Consider the following 19,889-nt stretch of genomic DNA (forward strand, 5'->3'; position numbering starts at 1 on the left):
TGGCCAGAGGTGCACAATGATGATTCGTTTATACCAAAACTTATACATTCATGTTATTTCCTTGTGTTTTCCTATAATACGTGTAGTTTAGGGTTGTTGCTCCTGTATAAGGTCACATCCTGTGTGTAGGGGGAGTTCAGGACAGCCAGGAAGACTAGAAGTGCAGGTCATAGAACTGAAAGCTACTGCCCGTACCCAGTGCGGGGTTCATCGCCACTTAGATCTAAGCTGTCGTCCTCTTATCCAGTAATTGGTGATAAATGACTTTAGTATTTTATGTGATTGTCTCCTCCTGGTTATTTTGGGAGCTACGACAACTAGAAGTAGCGATGTCATCTATAGCTGTTCTCATAGATTGTAAGCTCTTGTGACCAGAGCCCTCATTCCCATTGTTTCATCTGACCATGTATTACTCTGTAATGTCCTATCTTGCGTTTAGATCTGTAAAGCTCAGCAGAATATGATAAAGATTTATTATTAAGATTTGGGAGGTGCAGTGTTACTTTAAGAAGTCAAGGAACATCTATAATTGTTTTCTGGTCAGACGACTCTGTGTGATCAATTAACAAGCCTCGCCTTGTGCTATAAATTCTGCAGTATAATATGTTACTGAATATCTTAATGGGCTCAGACGCAGAGTGAGAAGATGTTAAGATCCGAGGACTAGGCTGATAACAGAAAACAATAGATTAGCAGATCAGAGGACTAGGCTAATAACAGAAAACAGTAGATTATCGCAAACACAACTATGTCTAAATATTGACAGTTCCAATAAAATAGATATAACTATCGATACAAATGCTACAATGAAGATCTTGTACTTTATTTCAGATAATAGTCAATATTTATAACAATGTAACTTCATTTGCAAGTATAAGAAGCGTCCGTGATGGGATTGTGAAAGGAGTTGAATATGGATGGATTAGCGATGGGAGTTTTTACCAGCGGGAGTTTGTTTTCTAGCATCAGTGACATCTAATGGGCGTTGTATGCTAGAGAATGAGATCATGCTGGAGGCTGAGCAGCCTATAGGAGCAGATCGGCAAGCACCGACCTGATATTCTGCTTAGTAATACAGTGATATACGCTGGGACCAATAGAACAATGTAACAGATGTACCCACCGGGTACAACCGCACTGCTACAATCAGCCATTGTATAACAAGTCATGTAAATACTATCTGCATATCTGTTATCTATTGCCATGAACCCTAATAGCCCCCATAATCTTGTCTAGACTCTAAGAGCCACTCATTGGCATTAATGTCCTCTAAATTACTTAAGAGCTTTATTTATGTAACTGTTATCCCTGAGTCCTGCTATTGTCTTCCAGGTTGTGATCTTATCTATATGTATGGGTATTCTGCAAGTAAATATTGGTGGTAAGGTGCCGCATCTAAAACTATATTATAGAGTTTTATAAATTAAAGTTTTGTTATTAAAAATAGTCCCTACAAGAAAGTGATGCCCATAATATATTATTGGCGCTATATTAGGAGATAATAACCAATATGCCAAGTTTACACATTTATCAAAATCAGCGCAGTCTGGACTATGTGCAGTTTGCCTGTGGAGTATACAGGGGGCGCCAGATTCATGAAATGTCATACATGTTTTTCTGAAAAACAGTTGTAACTAGGACATGCCATCAGTTGCACGACCGAGGGCATTGATCCATTAAAAAATATTGCCGTCATATGCCGTCTGTTAAAAAAAAAACCATACATCACAGGGGTGATTTTTAGTTACGTGTTCAGTTCGACTGCCCATACAGTACACAATAAACGTCCTTCTGACCGCCCGTCCTTCGCCATACACATCCATGCTCGGCTTGTTCTGTCATGCTCGGCTTGATGTGCCACTCTTGTACGTTTTCAGAAAGGGTAGAAAGGTTTCGCTCTACTGAGAATTAAAGGATTGGGCTCCTAGAAATCCAAGTGCTCGATCCTATTGTATGCCATTGTGGGAGAATTGGAATACACATTAGATGGTAATTTGAGCTGACATTGCATTTGTTGATATCTGGGCTGTAATGGGGGCCATGATCTGGGCATGTTTTGCAACCAGATTATGATCCCAATACACCTCTATGGCTCCCAGTGACGGTGCGGTGAGCAGGCAGTGTGTTTCCGCACCACCACCGAGTCAGGCACCTGCGCCACGAAATATAGGACTTGTCTTTTATAACGGCAGATTTGTTGCGCAGCCATTTGTCTTCCTATGGAGGGGTGAAGAGCGCTCACCCCTCCCACCTCTTCCCAGTCCGTACTAGATCCCGTGCAAGCACAAGACCATGGGAATGAGCCCAAAGTAAAGTGTTCAGCCAGGCAGCCATCATCATTGCAGGGGTATCAGCATCAGGATATTCATTATTTTGACATTACAAGATTTAAAACTTAAATTTAGTATTTTCTGAGAAAGATTTATTAAAACCACATTTTGGTTCTCGGAGGAATTCCTCTATTCAGATACAAAGTTGCAAATGTCAGTGCTCCCCCCCCCCCCCCCGCATAGTGTAGCATAAAACAGTTTGGAAAAAATTGTTTGTTACCGTTGTTACGGTTTGGAAAAAATGACAGGGTTTGTAGGGTCCAAGAAAACCGCAGTGAACTTTATTCCTGCTGACAGCCGCTGTTCTTCACTGTTAGGTTGTGGGTTTTCCATGCTGGGAGCCGGTTTTGATTCTATCCTTTAGAACTATCCTTTAGAGAATAACATTCCTAGGATTTCCTCCTAGAAATATAAAGGGAGTCCATCATCTCACAAATCACACCACAAACAAGTAAAACCAGCGCAGTCAAAAGAAACTAATGGAAGTCATTTAAAGTCCATTGGTATCAATGGAGATTTTAACAGATCAGTTAGTTTACTGTTACCGTTTTTGTGATGGAAGTTAGACATAATTACAAAATCAAGCATGATAATCCAGGGGCACTTACTCATAGATCCAGGCACTGTGACTGTGGTAATCTTCCTATTTTGTTATCCATGGCCTTCTTACATCTAACTTTTAAAATTGTGCTCTCATTTCACAGGCCTGCAACACTCCTTTGGGTGTTACCAGAGACCCTCTATGCTGTTACACTGTCTCCCCCTCTGCCTCCCCCCTTTGTTTACCTACTGTTATCTCAGTGCAGCAGAGATAGTTTAACAATGGGAGGGTGGGAGTGCTCATGCACAGTGTAACAGCCTGTGAAGCTACAGCACAGAGGGTTCTGGTAACATCCCACAGGAGCACTTCAGGCTCATTGGCATAATTTTACAAGTTGATTTTAGGAATGGAGGAAAGAAGTCATGGATAACAAATATACAGTGCCTGTGTGTGTAAGTGCCTCTGGTTTATCATGATTGATTTTGGTAGATTTCCTATAATATGGGAAGTCCAAAAGCAAGTATGAACTGGGCCTGCTACAATCAGATCAGCAGGAAAGATACAAAAAAAAAAAAAAAAAAAAAATCTAAGTTGAAACTTTTTGGCATAATTACAGTTGAGGTTTTTTGAGGAGTGTTGTGCATTTTGTATAGATAAATGTGATGTAGTTCCTTAAAAAAGTACCATAATAAAGTTGCCAAATTACAAAGTTCCCATGTGAAACTGTACATTTGTGGAGACGTGTTTTCACTGTGGCCACATCACCATGAGCCTATTGTTTAACTGTGGCCACAGTGGAAATTTAGGGTGATAAAGTGGGAGATTACTTTGTACATAGCAGCTCATAATACAGGAACAGAGAAAAACGCAATCCATAAGACAGACCTACAGACAAACAATAGAATCACATCTTAGCAGAGACATCAATGCTTAACACAAGAAATTCTACAGAAAATAGAATATAATGACAGTAATTGGGAGAAAAGCAAAGCTTAAAGCTCTGAATAATGCTGCTCTTCGCTATCTCTCATCTCAGTCTATCGTCCAACCCGTGCTCTTCGATCTGCCAGTTATATTAGATTAATTTGAACCTCTCATGCACTTCTCCAAGACTTCTCCCGAGCTGCACCAATTCTCTGGAATGTCCTTCCTTGGACTCTCAGACTAATACCCACCCTCCAAAGTTTCAAATATGTTCTTAAAACTCATCTCTTTAGACAAGCCTATCACACTCACTAACTGCATGAAATGTCAACTCTCCCTTTACTAATCCATCCTATATCCTCCTCCCGTCTGTTATCCGGCAACCACCAGATATAGCAAGCTCCAGGCTTCTCTGTAGTCACTTTCACCTTGGATCTTGTATATAAGATGGTGGCTGATGGCTGGTTCAAGCAGCAGAATTTTTATTTATTAAATTATCTTATATTGTCCCCTTATAAATAATGGCTGGACCATCATACAAGCTCTTTTACCTCTTGTGTCACCGCCTCATCCTCATAGAATGTAAGCTCTTGTGAGCAGGGCCCTCACTCCTATTATTCCATATAGGGGCAGCACGGTGGTTAGCATTACAGCATTGCAGCGCTGGGGACCTGGGTTCAAGTCCCAGGGTCAATAGATTCAACAAGGTGCTGGAAGCATTCCTCAGAGATTTTGGTCCATATTGACATGATGGCATCACACAGTTGCCGCAGATTTGTCAGCTGCACATCCATGATGCGAATCTCCCGTTCCACCACATCCCAAAGATGCTCTATTGGATTGAGATCTGGTGACTGTGGAGGCCATTTGAGTACAGTGAACTCATTGTCATGTTCAAGAAACCAGTCTGAGATGATTCCAGCTTTATGACATGGCGCATTATCCTGCTGAAAGTAGCCCTCAGATGTTGGGTACATTGTGGTCATAAAGGGATGGACATGGTCAGCAACAATACTCAGGTAGGCTGTGGCGTTGCAACGATGCTCAATTGGTACCAAGGGGCCCAAAGAGTGCCAAGAAAATATTCCCCACACCATGACACCACCACCACCAGCCTGAACCGTTGATACAAGGCAGGATGGATCCATGCTTTCAAGTTGTTGATGCCAAATTCTGACCCTACCATCCGAATGTCGCAGCAGAAATCGAGACTCATCAGACCAGGCAACGTTTTTCCAATCTTCTACTGTCCAATTTCGATGAGCTTGTGCAAATTGTAGCCTCAGTTTCCTGTTCTTAGCTGAAAGGAGTGGCAGCCGGTGTGGTCTTCTGCTGCTGTAGCCCATCTGCCTCAAAGTTCGACGTACTGTGCGTTCAGAGATGCTCTTCTGCCTACCTTGGTTGTAACGGGTGGCGATTTGAGTCACTGTTGCCTTTCTATCAGCTTGAACCAGTTTGCCCATTCTCCTCTGACCTCTGGCATCAACAAGGCATTTCCGCCCACAGAACTGCCGCTCACTGGATGTTTTTTCTTTTTCGGACCATTCTCTGTAAACCCTAGAGATGGTTGTGGGTGAAAATCCGAGTAGATCAGCAGTTTCTGAAATACTCAGACCAGCCCTTCTGGCACCAACAACCATGCCACGTTCAAAGGCCTCAAATCACCTTTCTTCCCCATACTGATGCTCGGTTTGAACTGCAGGAGATTGTCTTGAACATGTCTACATGCCTAAATGCACAGAGTTGCTGCCATGTGATTGGCTGATCAGAAATGAAGTGTTAACGAGCAGTTGGACAGGTGTACCTAATAAAGTGGCCGGTGAGTGTATATGTCTCTATGATTTGTAAAGCGCCGCAGAATTTGATGGCGCTATATAAATAAAGATTATTATTATAGCTTGTCCCATCTAAGGCAGGCACCATGTAAGGCTGGGTCACATTCTGTTATGTGCTATTTGTTGTAAGGACACATCGGGAGGATTCCTACGTGTCCTTGCAACATATGGCACAGACTTATTACATTGTATGCTTATACAGTGGGATATGTCGGGGTGTGGGGTGAGGATGAACGTTAGCAGCAGCCGGTGAATGGATGTGTTTCTGCAGTGATGTCACTGTCCTAATTTGGACAGTGACATCACCGGGTGCCCTGAGTGACGTATCTGCTCGGCAGCTGGAGAAGGGATGCAATGTGCTGCATCTGCTCCCCATAGGCTTCTGTTGTCTCCACTGAGTGTACACTTCACTTAACAGGAGGGAGCAGGATGGAAAAACTTTGCTTGCTGCATCTTAACATCCTGCCTTTTTCGGCGGATCTGACGTATAGTTGTCAACAGCTGCCTCCGTCTGCCACTATATGTCACTATGCTCAGCGTATATGTCGGGTGCTTATGGGTCGCTGAGCGTAGTATAAGTAAAACGTTATGTGAACTCGGCCTAATAATGGACATTGCCAAAAAGAAGCTTAAAATCAAAACCTGAATAAAGAAAGGGTTTATTGTGTGATATTTTGTTTTCATGTGTAATTGGTCTTGCTGTTAATGATCACTTAGCACCATTGCGGTAAGCGGATTAACGCTCTGTTCACATGTGCACTTCTAGCCGCTACCATCTGTACTGCTAGGGTGTCTTTTAAAGGAAATCCCTACATACCTGATGTGAAATGGAAATTATCAGGATAAGTATGACATGGGTGACCCTATTTGGGTCTATGCTTAGGCTACGTGCACATGACCATGATTCTGGGAAATATGTGATATGGGACAGGATAAGGATAACATTGCCTCTTTTGCTATTTTGTGACAAGCCCAATGACATGATGCGGGATTAAAGCCTAACCAGTATATCTATTCCAGAAGGAACTGTAGACAGCACTGTTTCGATGTGGTTGGGTCTCTTCAGTACAGTGAAAGGAACTGCTTTAGCCGAGTGAGAGGATTTTGATCACATTAAAGAGAAAAATTATTTTATACCCTAACTAAGGGGGCTACTAGTTCAATGGGGTAAAATCTGGTGACAGCTTCCCTTTTAAGTTTCCTGTACATGGGCAATCACTTTAATAATTTTGGAAGCAATGGGCAGGCATTCAGAATTTTCAGAAATTTTGTTCTCGAGGAAATGCTCACAAAAACACTTTAAGCATTTATGTAACTTTAATACGTTACTCCATAAGTAAATTAAAAATAAATTCTAAAACCCTATTAAATACAATGACTACATTACAATTGTACATATCACTCCACATTAGAAACTGAAAGATTCCAAAATAATAACTTAGGCTACATTCACACAAACGTATATATGGCATAAATAAGTCCCCCATACACGTCTATGTCCTCACTGCGCCGTACGGAACGGTACCATGCGGCATCGTACTGTTCCATAGCCCTTGGAAAGATGGCACATGTCCTATCTTTCTACGGAATACGGCGCTGTGCACTTTGTATTCCTATGGAGGGGGGCGGGGTGAGCTGCGCTCATCCCCTGCTCCTCTCCACAGCGCCAATGTATGCCCACCGCACTACGGTATGGCAGGCATACATCGTGTGAATGTAGCCAATTACTGTGGGGAATTTCTGTATGTGTTATGAGGGCATTCATTCTGCTTAGAGAAGCTATTCCGACATAACACCGGCTTTCATGGAGACATTTGGTATGTTTCACAGCTGCCCGACCTGTTCCCATGGAAAGTGACCGCACTACAGCTGTTAAGAGTTGTTCAGCTACTGGTATTTGCTGTCTCTGTGGTAGAATGAGTCGGGATGAAAAAGTATTTTATATCCTTGTGAGTTATATGTATGGAAGGTTTGATTATTCCTTATGGCTCCTGTTGTAAATGGGGGCCTCTTGGTAACAGCAAGAGACTCGCATCTGCATTAATCCTAATTGTAGAAGGAACAAAGATGCGACAAATCCCAATTATGATTAGATAAGTCAGAGACCAAATCTTGCTCCTTCACTGTATACATTTAGCGAGGCTTTTGTTTGCTACTGAACAGGAGGATTTTAAAGAAGACCAGTTAGGTCGATTTGGGAGCCCAACCGACTTCAGGTTAGTATGGACCTGTGGCTTAGGGTTTCAAATTGACTTGTATATAAGCTTTGCATAGCCTCAATAATAAAGAAAAACATTTATACAGGAGGTCCCCTACTTAAGGACACCCGACTTACATACAACCCATAGTTACAGACAGACCCCTCTGACCTCTGGTGAAGTCTCTGGATGCTTTGCTATAGTCCTAGACTGCAATGATCAGCTGTAATGTGCCTGTAATGAAGCTTTATTGATAATCCTTGGTCCCATTACAGCAAAAAATGTTTAAACTCCAATTGTCACTGGGGCCAAAAATTTTCTTGTCTGGATCTACAATTATAAAATATACAGTTTCGACTTGCATTCAAATTCAACTTAAGAACAAACCTCCGGACCCTATCTTGTACGTAACCAGGGGACTGCCTGTACTTACCTGGATGGGAGTTTGATGAGGCACATCAGACGCACATTAGCAGATCCTGCGTCTGCGCCTCCTTGCATGATGCGGGAAGAAATGAAGCCGGAATAATATCCCATTTCTCTGCGCATGCGCTGTACCTACGTTATTCCTTGCCGTTACTTATAGCAGAAAAATAATGTGTAGCAGTTTTCGTAGTTATGGAGTAAAATAGAAGGGAATGAGGAATTACTCCATATCTAGTTACTTTATACATAGGAAAATGTTAAGATGTGTATCACTAGAAGGAGATTTAGTCACTTAAAGGAAAACTACCACTGGTAATGGTAGGTATTAGCTGTAAACACCGGGCACCAGCTCAGGGAGCTGGTGCCGGAGCTTAGCTTAGCTAGTGTTTTAAACCGCTATATCGCGGTTTAAACACATTTTGATGAACAGACCCATAGGAAGTGCCACAGGCGTCACGCGTGCACGGCAGCGCGCAGCGCCGAAGCTACCTCGGGTCTGTTCATCAAAATGTGTTTAAACCGCGATATAGCGGTTTAAAACACTAGCAAAGGAAAGCTCCGGCACCAGCTCACCCTGAGCTGGTGCCCGGTGTTTACAGCTAATACCTACCATTAGCAGCGGTAGGTTTCCTTTAATGTCATGATGCTGACAGTGATATATATAGCCAGGATATGGTAACACAATGTGGAAGACATTAAAATAACTTACAAGCACAAGCGGCATTTCCCAAGAAACACACTGACAAGTTAGAAATGTTCTCGTCTTGTTTTTGCTGTCAAACAAAGAGAGCACAGCTGGACCTGGAAATGGCAGAAAACAATTGTCCCCCTATGGTAGACAGTGCACCCTTTATTTGCTTGTCTTTACAAAATTTGTTACAGCATAAATAGCTTGTACTCCCTTAGTTATTTCACCGTTCCACATTTTATTTTATCCTGACCATACATGAGCTCATGTTGCATTCTGATGTCACATTTATAGTTTTTTGGGGGGATTTTATGACAAGCTTTACTTTTAAGTGATCTGAACTTTTGTGATCCCAATTTTGCGGTATTTAACCTAGCAGGCGTAATTATGTCATCATACTGCACCTGGTGATTTAAGGATCCGACAGCTCCTTGCATCACTATTGCAGTCAACTCTATCTGCATAGAGTTTAAGCCCAGAACATGCCTCCCACAGCCCTGGACTGTCTCACTCAGGAAGCTTAGGACATATGTATGATGACAGTCAAGCCATAGGAAATGTGTTATCAGATCTGTGCTGCTGCTCGGCCGTCAGACATGGGTTCCTTACATCATATTTTTGTATGATGTAAGGACTCCTATCCAGTGCACTGTGCTTGGTCCATAGGGTCTAACCAGCACATGGGTCCAATTCCACAGACGGAACATGTTCTTTTGCAGGGGGGTTTAGCTGTAGTCATAAATCACAGATGTGCACCTTATTGAGCTGAGCTAAGAGGCAACCAATGAGCAAGATATGAGAAAAACACCTGAATTCTCCTGATCTAGTGACCTAAATATATTTTTAGTACAGTCACTTTAGTGTAAATTCAACAATTATCCTGGAATAATAAGAACATACATTAAAGATATGATATAAATATGTACAAGTAAAGTGTATGTGCCTGACTAGAGGACACACCTGATGATGAGTACAGGTGGTACCGCTACTAGGTGTAAAAAGTGTCAATGTGCATAAAACCCCCTTTGCCTGCAGCTATTTTGACACCAAAGGACAATGACTTTAGGCATGTGAACATTTCCTGCTACACCTGGTGGCTGCAGGCAACAAGAGGAAAATGGGGAAAGCTGGATATTTCAGAAAGGTTGAATATCTCAAAAACAGAAAACTTAAGCACAGTCCCGGTGGATGTATTAGGTAGAAAAGTCTACACTACCACTTAAAGACTTGCACCCAACATCATAATAATCAAATATGAGGGTCTGTCATAGTTAAAACATAACTTTTAATATTAAAGTAGTGTTTTAACTGTGACATATCATCTTGCTTAGTTCATATTTGAATATCCAAGAAATAGTAGTGCAGGTGAGTAGAAGAAGAAGTCTGCAGCCATTTGAGATTGGTGGCGAGTACTTATATGTATCTCAACTTCCGGTGTCACGCTGAGGAAGTAAGAAGGAGGGGATTATCCTGTCTCTTCTTTCTAAGAAAGTTGCAGTCATTTAACGTCTGTAGTAAAATACTAAGTGTTAACTCTCTGATTGCCAGTACGATTTATTTTGGAGCGATCTGTTTTGGGACAGGGCTCAGCAGCAGAGAATGGCAGGGCATTGAGAAGGTCATTTGCAGGGGATGCAGTGTGATTGATTGGTTCTGAAGTCGACCGTTTCCTATCGTTTCCAAGCAAATTTTAAGCCATTATTAGAAATCCAAAACATACACTCTATGAAATCAACAGTAAAAAAGAAAAGACCTTAAGGGTACATACCCATGGCTCTATGCTCGCCCCGACCTGATCCCGGGTGAGCACACAGGTGGGAGTGCTGAGCGCTCTTCACCCGTCCTATGGACATGGGTAGCTGCAACTTTCACCAGAAGCCATAGAAGTTTATGGGAGCTGTGATCTTATCATGCAACCAGATCATGGCTCCCATCACGGTCGTGTGAATGGACCCTTGAGATATATACACTTGAGGGTTGAATATCAACAGGCAGAAATACAATTACCAATGTCGATCTACTTATACAATCCCAAACTGAGTGCGGTACACAAAAATGTAAATACTGTATATACTCGAGTATAAGCTGACCCGAGTATAAGCCGAGACCCCTAATTTTACCACCAAAAAAAAAAACAGGGAAAACCTATTGACTCGAGTATAAGCTGAGGGTGGGAAATGCACTAGTCACAGCCTCCCCATTATATAGCCTGGCGGACCCTGCCCTATAGTGTATAGTCAGCACCTGCCCCCCAGTGTATAGCCTGCCAGCCCCCTGCCCCAGTATATAGACAGCAGTGGGGAAAGCCGGAAAGGTGAGTTTTGATATTTTTTTTTACTCGAGTATAAGCAGAGTTTGGGTTTTCAGCACATTTTCTTGCGCTGAAAAACTAGGCTTATACTCGAGTATATATGGTAACTAATTGTACTTGCCTGATTTAACACATTGATAAGATTTTATATCATGTGGTCAGTTTATAATCTCATAAGCTTTACCAAGAAATCCTTAGCAAGCACATTACTGACCCAGAAAGCTCCAGTAGGCCTTTTTTCCAGAAGGAGGACAACTAGGACCACATGGTCTATAAGTGCCCTAAACCAATTCTGACCACCAGTGGCTATCAATTAGTTTGCTATTGACTCTAACCACCAAAAAATTTCTAAGGGCCATACCTTAATGCTATTCAGGGCCACCATCGGGGGGAGGGGGTAGTGTGATTGTGTTTGGGGGACCACAAGGAGAAGGGGCCCCATGTCTCTGCAAACCCTCCACCCTCCCAGGTGCAGGGAACTCACTGTGCACACAGGGCTGGATTATCACTCTGTGGGGGGCTGACAAAAACTAAACTGACTAAACTTTCTGGTGGCGGTCCTGATGTTATCTTTCTACCCATACTGCCCAGAAAGCTTCCCATTTATATATGCAGGCTGGGGACGGACAGTCGGGCAGGTTGGCTGCAGTATGATTTAGACTGGAGCCAAAGTCGATTGGATTTATGCAAAACTTAGTTCCACTCCAGGTTTTGAATCCACAGTATGTTAACTAGTCCGGGAGTAGTTCATTTGTGCCACAATCTGAATCACTTCGGATTGTCCAACGTCGCTCACCTTACAAAGCCCCTTCAGCCTTTTTAGGCAGGGGGTCCCCATTCTTCTGGTCAATGGTGGTCTCAGCAGTCAGACCCTCACCAATCACCTTGTTATCCTGTGGAGAGAGGTTAACAACCCCTTAAAGTTTTCCTGTTGCATATTCAAACTGACTAGAGCCCCAGGTAGAGAGAAGCAACCTTTCATGACTGTCAAACCTGCTGTACAGGAGAGTTGTTGTGCTTGAGCTTTGTCCTGAGAGGCTATTTATATCAAGCTGTGGTTTCTTGTACAGTAGTTGTAACCTTGTACTGTGTTTTGGGATTTTGGTTCATTTCCATATCATGTACTGCTTTCCCCCCTCCCTTTACATTTCACCAGTACGGAATGTATTTTCTAAGCTAAAAACAAGTCCTGTTTACCATCAGCTGAAGCTGTGTTGTGCAATAACCTTTTTTTTCCATATGTATTTATTAAGAATTTTTCATACTGTTTTGTATAACAAAATAATGGTTGTAGATGCAAAAATTGACTATTTTAAGGATATCCAAAAAGCAAATGGGCAGTGAGCTTGGATTTTGGCTACTGGCTTCTTACTGTCAGGTTGTTTTTTGTGTAATTTGCCCTACCTGCTAAGTCCTGATATTTGCCCTTTGAATCCAGAGCAATACACTATATTAGTATACTACGAATCAAGGGCAGTGGGACAATTGCAGTACTACTTTAAAGTAAAATTCATGAAAATAGGATAGACATTTTAAATCTATATCTTATATAATTTAAAGGGGTTGTCCACTTTTTAGCAAATAATTGATGTTGATGAAGTTATACAGGTTTTCCAATATGTTCTGTATCAATTCCTCATGTTTTCTAGATCTCTGCTTGCTGACATTCTATAAGAAGCTTCATTGTATACTTGCTGTGGATACTAATCTGTCACTGGTCATGGCATGTCACAGGTGCACGGTTCGTTATATCACACAGCTCTGATTACTCTCTATGATCCTAACGAGATTAGCACCTGTGTGACATCACATGACCAGGGTTTATCTACAGAAAGTAAACAATGAAGAATTCTATAGAATGACATCAAGCAGAGATGTAGAGAACTTTTGGGAATTGTCACAGAAATATATTGGAAAACTGTATAACTTTTCAATCCACAAACAATATCAATTATTTGCTGAAACCCCTTTTAAGTATTATTTAACTGTGTGCACAAAATACAAAAAAAATCCATCCATCGCTTTTGTTTTATTTTTTATTTTCAGGTGAGCTCTGTGAAACAAACATCTGTCTAAATGGAGGAACCTGTTTTGTCAGTGCAAGTAAAGAGCCCTTCTGCATCTGCCCAGATGGCTTTACCGGCACCGATTGCAACATGACTGAGAAAGGTAACGCACCCAATGTAAAGAGAGCCCGTGCTGGAACATTTCTAATATCAGAGGGACACATAGTTCAGGGCCTGGGTGTTTGATCCCTCCCATTAATCTCCAATAAATTAGGCAGGATCATATCTCAATTATTTCATCAATTTCTTAATGCATCAGTTACTGGGATCCAAAATTGGGAGCGGAGACTACACCGAGATAAGGCATAATGGAATGATTTTCACCTGTTCTGTGTGTTCAGCCACTTCTTCTTATTTTGGCTGGCAGTAACCAATGTAAATAAATGATTAAAAACTGACATGGGAACTGAGCCTAGGAGTTGTGGAGGGGAAACCAAGGCAGAAGTGCTGTAGGTATCCCACCTAGATTGTAAACTACTGTAAATATAAATTAAAAGGGGCTATGAAAAACTTTCATCATGCACAATAGTTCCCTTTATCTCCTTTAGAAGTGAATCTACGCTTGGCCTGCTGATTGACAAATAAATGGATTTTATGAGTTTTATGTGGATCTGTTTTATTTTACATTTTCTTCCTCTTTATGGCCATTATAAATATACATGATATGATGGAAGATCATCTTCAGTAGGCAATGTCCACACAAGTTGGACATAGCCTATAGGTGATGATACACATCAGGCTGTGTTCACACTTGGTCTTTACATTGCTTTTTGAAACCTAATACATCAACTGTTGAAAGGAGATTGGAGGCCATGGGTAACACATACAAGAAGATTACCACAGTCATGGTGCCCGGACCTATGAGTAAATGTCCCTGGTTTATTTGATGGTAGATTTCCTTTAAATGAATGTTGACACAATGTAAATTTTGTAAATCAGGCAAATTTCCTCCCCATAGCTACTTTGCATTTCAAAACACATACAATGTGCACGCTGCATGTGGATGCAGCCATGGCAAATTTTTAACCTGTTGGAGAAAATTAAAAAGTCAAGCTGCAACTCATCCAATGCTTTTCTTCCGAGGAGACATTTCCCCTCTTAAACTCATTCACCGTACCTGGCTCTATAGAATACATATAGCCAATGCAGTCTGGAATATCTGTGAATTCTGAATTATTATTTTTTTTTTTATATTTTAGGACCTTGTCAACCAAATCCTTGCCACAACAATGGAGAGTGCCAGGAACTGTCCCACACCCGCAGAGGAGACACCTTTGCTCAGTATTCCTGCAAATGTCTTCCTGGATACTTTGGAGAGAACTGTGAAAACAGTGAGTATTAAGCAAATAAGCACCCATAGTAATTTGCTTCTTCAGAACCAGACACTTTTTTTTTTCGGTTTTAATGGCCCTAACTTTTGGGGGGGGATAGCGACATGATTTTTGCAGTGCTTTTTTGGGAAAAATATGAGTGTCTTATTTTATTCTTTTGGCTTAAAAGTTAAAAATATATCTATAATTTATTTTTTATTTTTTTTTAACACTTTGGCAATTTTTTCGTACTACAGCGTTACCCTGAAACAGACGACATAATAGTGTCATTTTATGTCGATTTTATGCTGCAAAATTTGAAATATCATATGTATGTTTTAGGGTAGCTGGTGACTGGAGGGATGAAACCGTTTTTGTTTTTATTTGTGTTTGTATTTTTAAAAATACAACTAGAGATAAATGTACCCAAAGTTTTGCCGTCCTTCGCTGGGCAGGTCTGCCTAACCCAGACATATTGTTTGATGGGCTGCAGAGTGGTTTCAGCACCATGCAACTAGGCATGGCTATTATTTTCTGGATGTGGTCACTAGGTGTTCACCTGGCCAATCACAGCCATACCTAGTTGCTAGGTGCTTAAGCTGCCTGATGTTCAGGTCCACCCATGTTCAGGTTAGTCGAAGCTGCTGAACCGAGCACACCAAACCTAAAGTTCAGGTCCACTCATCTCTAATGGTAAGTAACGTTTCTGTCTTCTCCCCACTGGCCCCCTATGGCTGCCTAAAGCCAGCCCTGTGAATATGCTATGGCACGAGCATTAAGGACCTTGACCACCTGCCATACACAGTGGGTGGTCAGGACCCATTTCATATAGCATATCACTGCCCTTTTGTATTCACTAAAACTTTCCCAACCTGATAGTGAAAGTATTACTAGACAAATGTCTCAATTACCTTCATATACATTAACTTAACCGAAAAGGGCTGTTCCCTTTATAAGTGCCTGTCTTGCTTTTATTGACAAAATTGGATGTAGTAATTGTTATTGTATATTCAGAGGACATCTCACTACAGTAACAGAACATTGTGTCTTTCCTGTAGCCCAGATTTTGTGTAACTTGTGGCATGAAAGTATTTTTGGATTGGAGATATAAACAGGCTGGGAAATAGAATCTGCAGCCGTTCTCTGACTGTATGACTCATGACATAAGGCTTTCCGGAAATATCGCCAGTCTGAATTTATGAGCGCCCCGTGCCTTTTTTTTTGTGGCTTAAAGCCTTTGCTGGTGAAGTGACTCTTTAGTGCCCACCTGGGTCTTATTAGATTCTGAGTTACAAAGGTGGGGTTTTTTCATACTTGATATATTCTCTGTATAACTATACACTTTAAAAAGTGTCCCAACAGGACAGCCTTCCATTATTTCACACACCGGTGCCAGTCCTTCAGCGTAAAACTGACCAGACATGAAAGATTCATTTTGGCAGAATGAATTTGGCACCGACTTTTGATAGAAGCGTCATCTATCTATCACATGAGGGTGTGATATTCAGCTAGCACTGGTGGTTTGCAGGGGTTTACTCCTGAAAGCGTTTGTCCCATTTCTGCATATAAACTTTATTGTTTTTTTTTTGTTGAAAAGTTACAGAAATTATTTTGGAAAAATTTGTATCAATTCCTCTTGTTTTTCTAGATCTCTGCTTGCTGTCATTCCATAGGAAGCTATATGTTTACATCAAGTGGATATAAACCAGTCTATGGTCATGTGATGTCACACAGCTGCACGGCTCATTATAACACAACGCTCTGATTACTCTGTGTAATACTAATGATCCTGCACCTGTGTGACATCACATGACCAGGGACAGATTTCTATTCACTGGAAGTTGACTTCGAAGCTTCCTATAGAACAGTGATGGCGAACCTTTTGGAGAAGGAGTGCCCAAAGTACAACCAAAACCCACTTGTATGTCGCAAAGTGCCAACATGACAATTTAAGCAGTAACTTATTGATTCCTGCTGTATCACAGGTTTTAATCGTATTGGTGTCCTGAGTTCACCAATACAATAGAAAGATGATGGAGAAATTTGGATTGTAGCTTCCCTCCTGGGACCCCTGAAGAGGAAGAATCAGGCGACCCAGAGCAGGAGCTTCAATGATAATCCATCTCTGTCCACACCGTCTCGCTCCTCCTGTTGTCCTGGCAGCCAAGGATGTTGCTTTAAAATAGGGCTGAGCATGGCATGTCCTCGGCTGTCTTGGACCACAGGAGGAAGCCTTGAGTCGTATCTGGAAAACTCTGTGTTGGGGTGAAGGCCTGGGTGCCCACAGAAAGGGCTCTGAGTGCCACCTCTGGCACCCGTGCCGTAGGTTCGCCACCACTGCTATAGAATGACAGCAAGTAGGGATGTATAAAAAAGTGAGCAATTGACACAAGTGTATGGAGAAAATTGTAAAACTTTTCATTATACGAGCACTAACATTTGCTGAAACTGGACAAGCCATTTTTCATCTTCTTATCACATGCACATGTAACTAGTTGTACATGTACAAAAGGGTTGAGGAAGAATATCTGCCTTTAGAATGGTCTTCTTTTTCTGCTTTTTCTCCTGTTTAAAGGGAACCTGTCACCACGTTTTCCCAAATACAGCTACTGACCGGTTCTCATAGATCCCTATTAACTAACTGATACCCTCTTTTTAGCTAAAAACTATTTCCCTCAGATACCAATCAACTTTATCTTATATTATCTGGCCTCAGACAGGGCATGTCCTGGGCCTCTCCCATCTACCCCTCCTCATGTCCCATGCCTCTTCAGTGTGTCATGTGACCTGAGTGATATCATCTAAGTGCCTGTTACATCTGCATCATCTACCCCATATATGTATCACATGAGATCACAGCAGCCTCCATGGAGGTTGGGGAGGAGTAGAAATCTAGGCATGCTGTGATTTCATGTGATCAGATACACACATGGGGTAGAATTTGAAATGTAACAGGACCTTAAATGACATCACATGACAGCACCTGGCCAAGTGCCCAATGATGTAAGAGAGCTCACTTTCAATGTTCCATACAGTAGCATATCATAGCAGTGATACCTGTCAATCTGGAGCAATGAGGCAGGGAAATGTAGTAACCACTGAATATGCAGGGTTTCATTGGACTGACTTAATGTGATTGGGCGCGCATCAGGTGAGTTGCATATATGATTTTCAAATCAATATTTTAACATTTCAGCCATGGAAAGGAACCATTTAGGAATAAGGGCAATACTTTTTCATTATAGTTTTCAATGTAGTATTTATTTTGGGTGGGTTAATATTAATGGCAGGTTCTCTTTAAGTAAACGGAAGCAGGGCTACAAAACACCTACTTAAATAGCTTAAGGAGCCAGACATGATACCTTACACACTTTTATATTGCTTGGAACATGTGTTGCTTTATACAGAGGCTTTTAGCATATGCACTTATGTACCTTGGAGAATAATTACAAGTCATTTAGAAAACTTTAAAAGCTGATCCACCTGTATAATAGGAGAATAATTACTCATCCGTTTATATCTCGTGATTTTAACAAATGGTTGAATATGTAGAGCAGATGGGGAGCACATGAGATACAATTACCATTGCCCTGTGTTATTAAGAGAGAAAAATGCTTTCAAATTGGCAATGTGTTCATGAAATGAGTGTCTATTATGCGGAGTATGAGGTGGGCGACTGCTCGGAGTGCTGACAGGTTCATGTCTTTATCATTGTAACGTTAATCTGAAAATCAGCGGTAATTGGCAAAATTGTACTTGAAGAGTAGCACGGCTGACCACACAGTGTTTTCTTAGTTTAAGTTTCCTCCCTTATGAGAATCTCCAGAGGGCTTAAGTAAAGGAATGTGCAGAGAAAATTCTCTCCTAACATAAACTATCCGAGGCTTTTCCTGGGGCCGGTAATGATGTGAAATGATTACGGTATGTGCCGAGGGCCACAAGAGGACAATCTGATTGAACTAAACTTATGACTACAATCCGCTGGAGATTACAGGCCTGAAAAATAAACTTTATTTTATCCTAAAGACCTTCAAATTCATTCCTGAAGTGGCGATTTGTATTTAGCGTTTAACTGAGCTTCATTGTTTTACCTGAGGCAAAAGGGGAGGCTGAGGGATTTTTAGTTTTTACATGAAGCATTCCCAATTTGCTTTGCTTAAAGGAAAACTCAACTTTGAACCTTTCTGAGTTTACTTTTCTATAAAACATTAAATGTGAATATTGTAACCTTCAAATGTATAAAAGTGCAGCAATTCTGCTAACCTGCTCATACATGGGGCTGTGGAAATCACTACCATGTGTATGAGTCCATAGAGCTATATGGGGCTCAGCTAGAGATACATGGGGCTCCCCAAACCATGGCCATGTACATGATGTTTTTGAAATATTATGGTGTCTTTCTAGCAATAAATCCATTCTCTATGAAGCTGTTGGTGTATCTGCAGGGGTGTAACATGAGGGGAACAAGAGGGTCGCACCCGGGCCCAAGAGGCTTAAGGGGCCTATAAGGTATCACTTTATCATAGGAAAAGGCTAGTACTATAATCAATCATGGGCCTAGCACAGATTTTGCACTGGGGCCCTTTTAGCTACAACTTACGTAACCTGTCTTTTGTTTTTCCCAGTTTTGCCCTCCACTTAGTCTGACAAGGCAAGAGATTATATCCATTTCTCCTATAGCAGTAACTTTCTTTACCTCTTGTACCAAAATGTATCCTCTTAAGATTGCGAAGTCTGTAAGGTGTTGTGTTTGTTTTGCTAGCTCCCCATGTAGGCTCTGATCAAGTCTTGATTTTTGGCAGACTTCCATTAAAATTTCCCGACTTACACCTGTTTGGCCTTTTGCACAGGGCCGAGTGGAGAAGGTGAGGACATCTCCTCACCCTCTCCATAGAAATCTGAAAGGCCATGCCGCAATTGGTCAAAAGACAGGAGCTGCACTATATTCCTCGCAGTCGCCAGGCTCATTCTTGGTACATTGTGTGACTGTGTGTAATAGACCTCTATGTGGGCAGGGTGCAGCTAGATCACGGCTCCCAATACTGTTGTGGCCTGTGACTTATTTTGTTGTATGAGTATCCAGTTTCAGACGTCTTATTTAAACTAAATTATTTCTCACAGTGTTTGTTTTTTATTAAAGCTAATTTTATAGCATTAAAGTATCAAAATTGGATTGACACCCTGTCAGTATGCCAGTACAAGTATACATCAGGGGCTACACATTACATAGCCAAAACTAAAATAAACTCAGGGTTCTCTT

General features: G+C 41.5%; 1 protein-coding gene across 2 annotated transcripts in view; it reads left to right on the forward strand.

The window, feature by feature from the left end:
- The window catches only part of MFGE8 (milk fat globule EGF and factor V/VIII domain containing), a 35,607-nt gene that overhangs the window by 775 nt on the left and 14,943 nt on the right, over nt 1-19,889 (forward strand). For both annotated transcript variants that reach the window (XM_072148504.1, XM_072148505.1), the window contains exons 2-3: nt 13,300-13,422; nt 14,519-14,650. In XM_072148504.1, coding sequence (XP_072004605.1) covers nt 13,300-13,422; nt 14,519-14,650 — 255 coding nt within the window. The remainder of the gene's footprint in view (nt 1-13,299; nt 13,423-14,518; nt 14,651-19,889) is intronic.

This window comes from Engystomops pustulosus, chromosome 4 (genome assembly GCF_040894005.1).
Source record: "Engystomops pustulosus chromosome 4, aEngPut4.maternal, whole genome shotgun sequence".
Classification (NCBI taxonomy): Eukaryota; Metazoa; Chordata; class Amphibia; order Anura; family Leptodactylidae; genus Engystomops; species Engystomops pustulosus.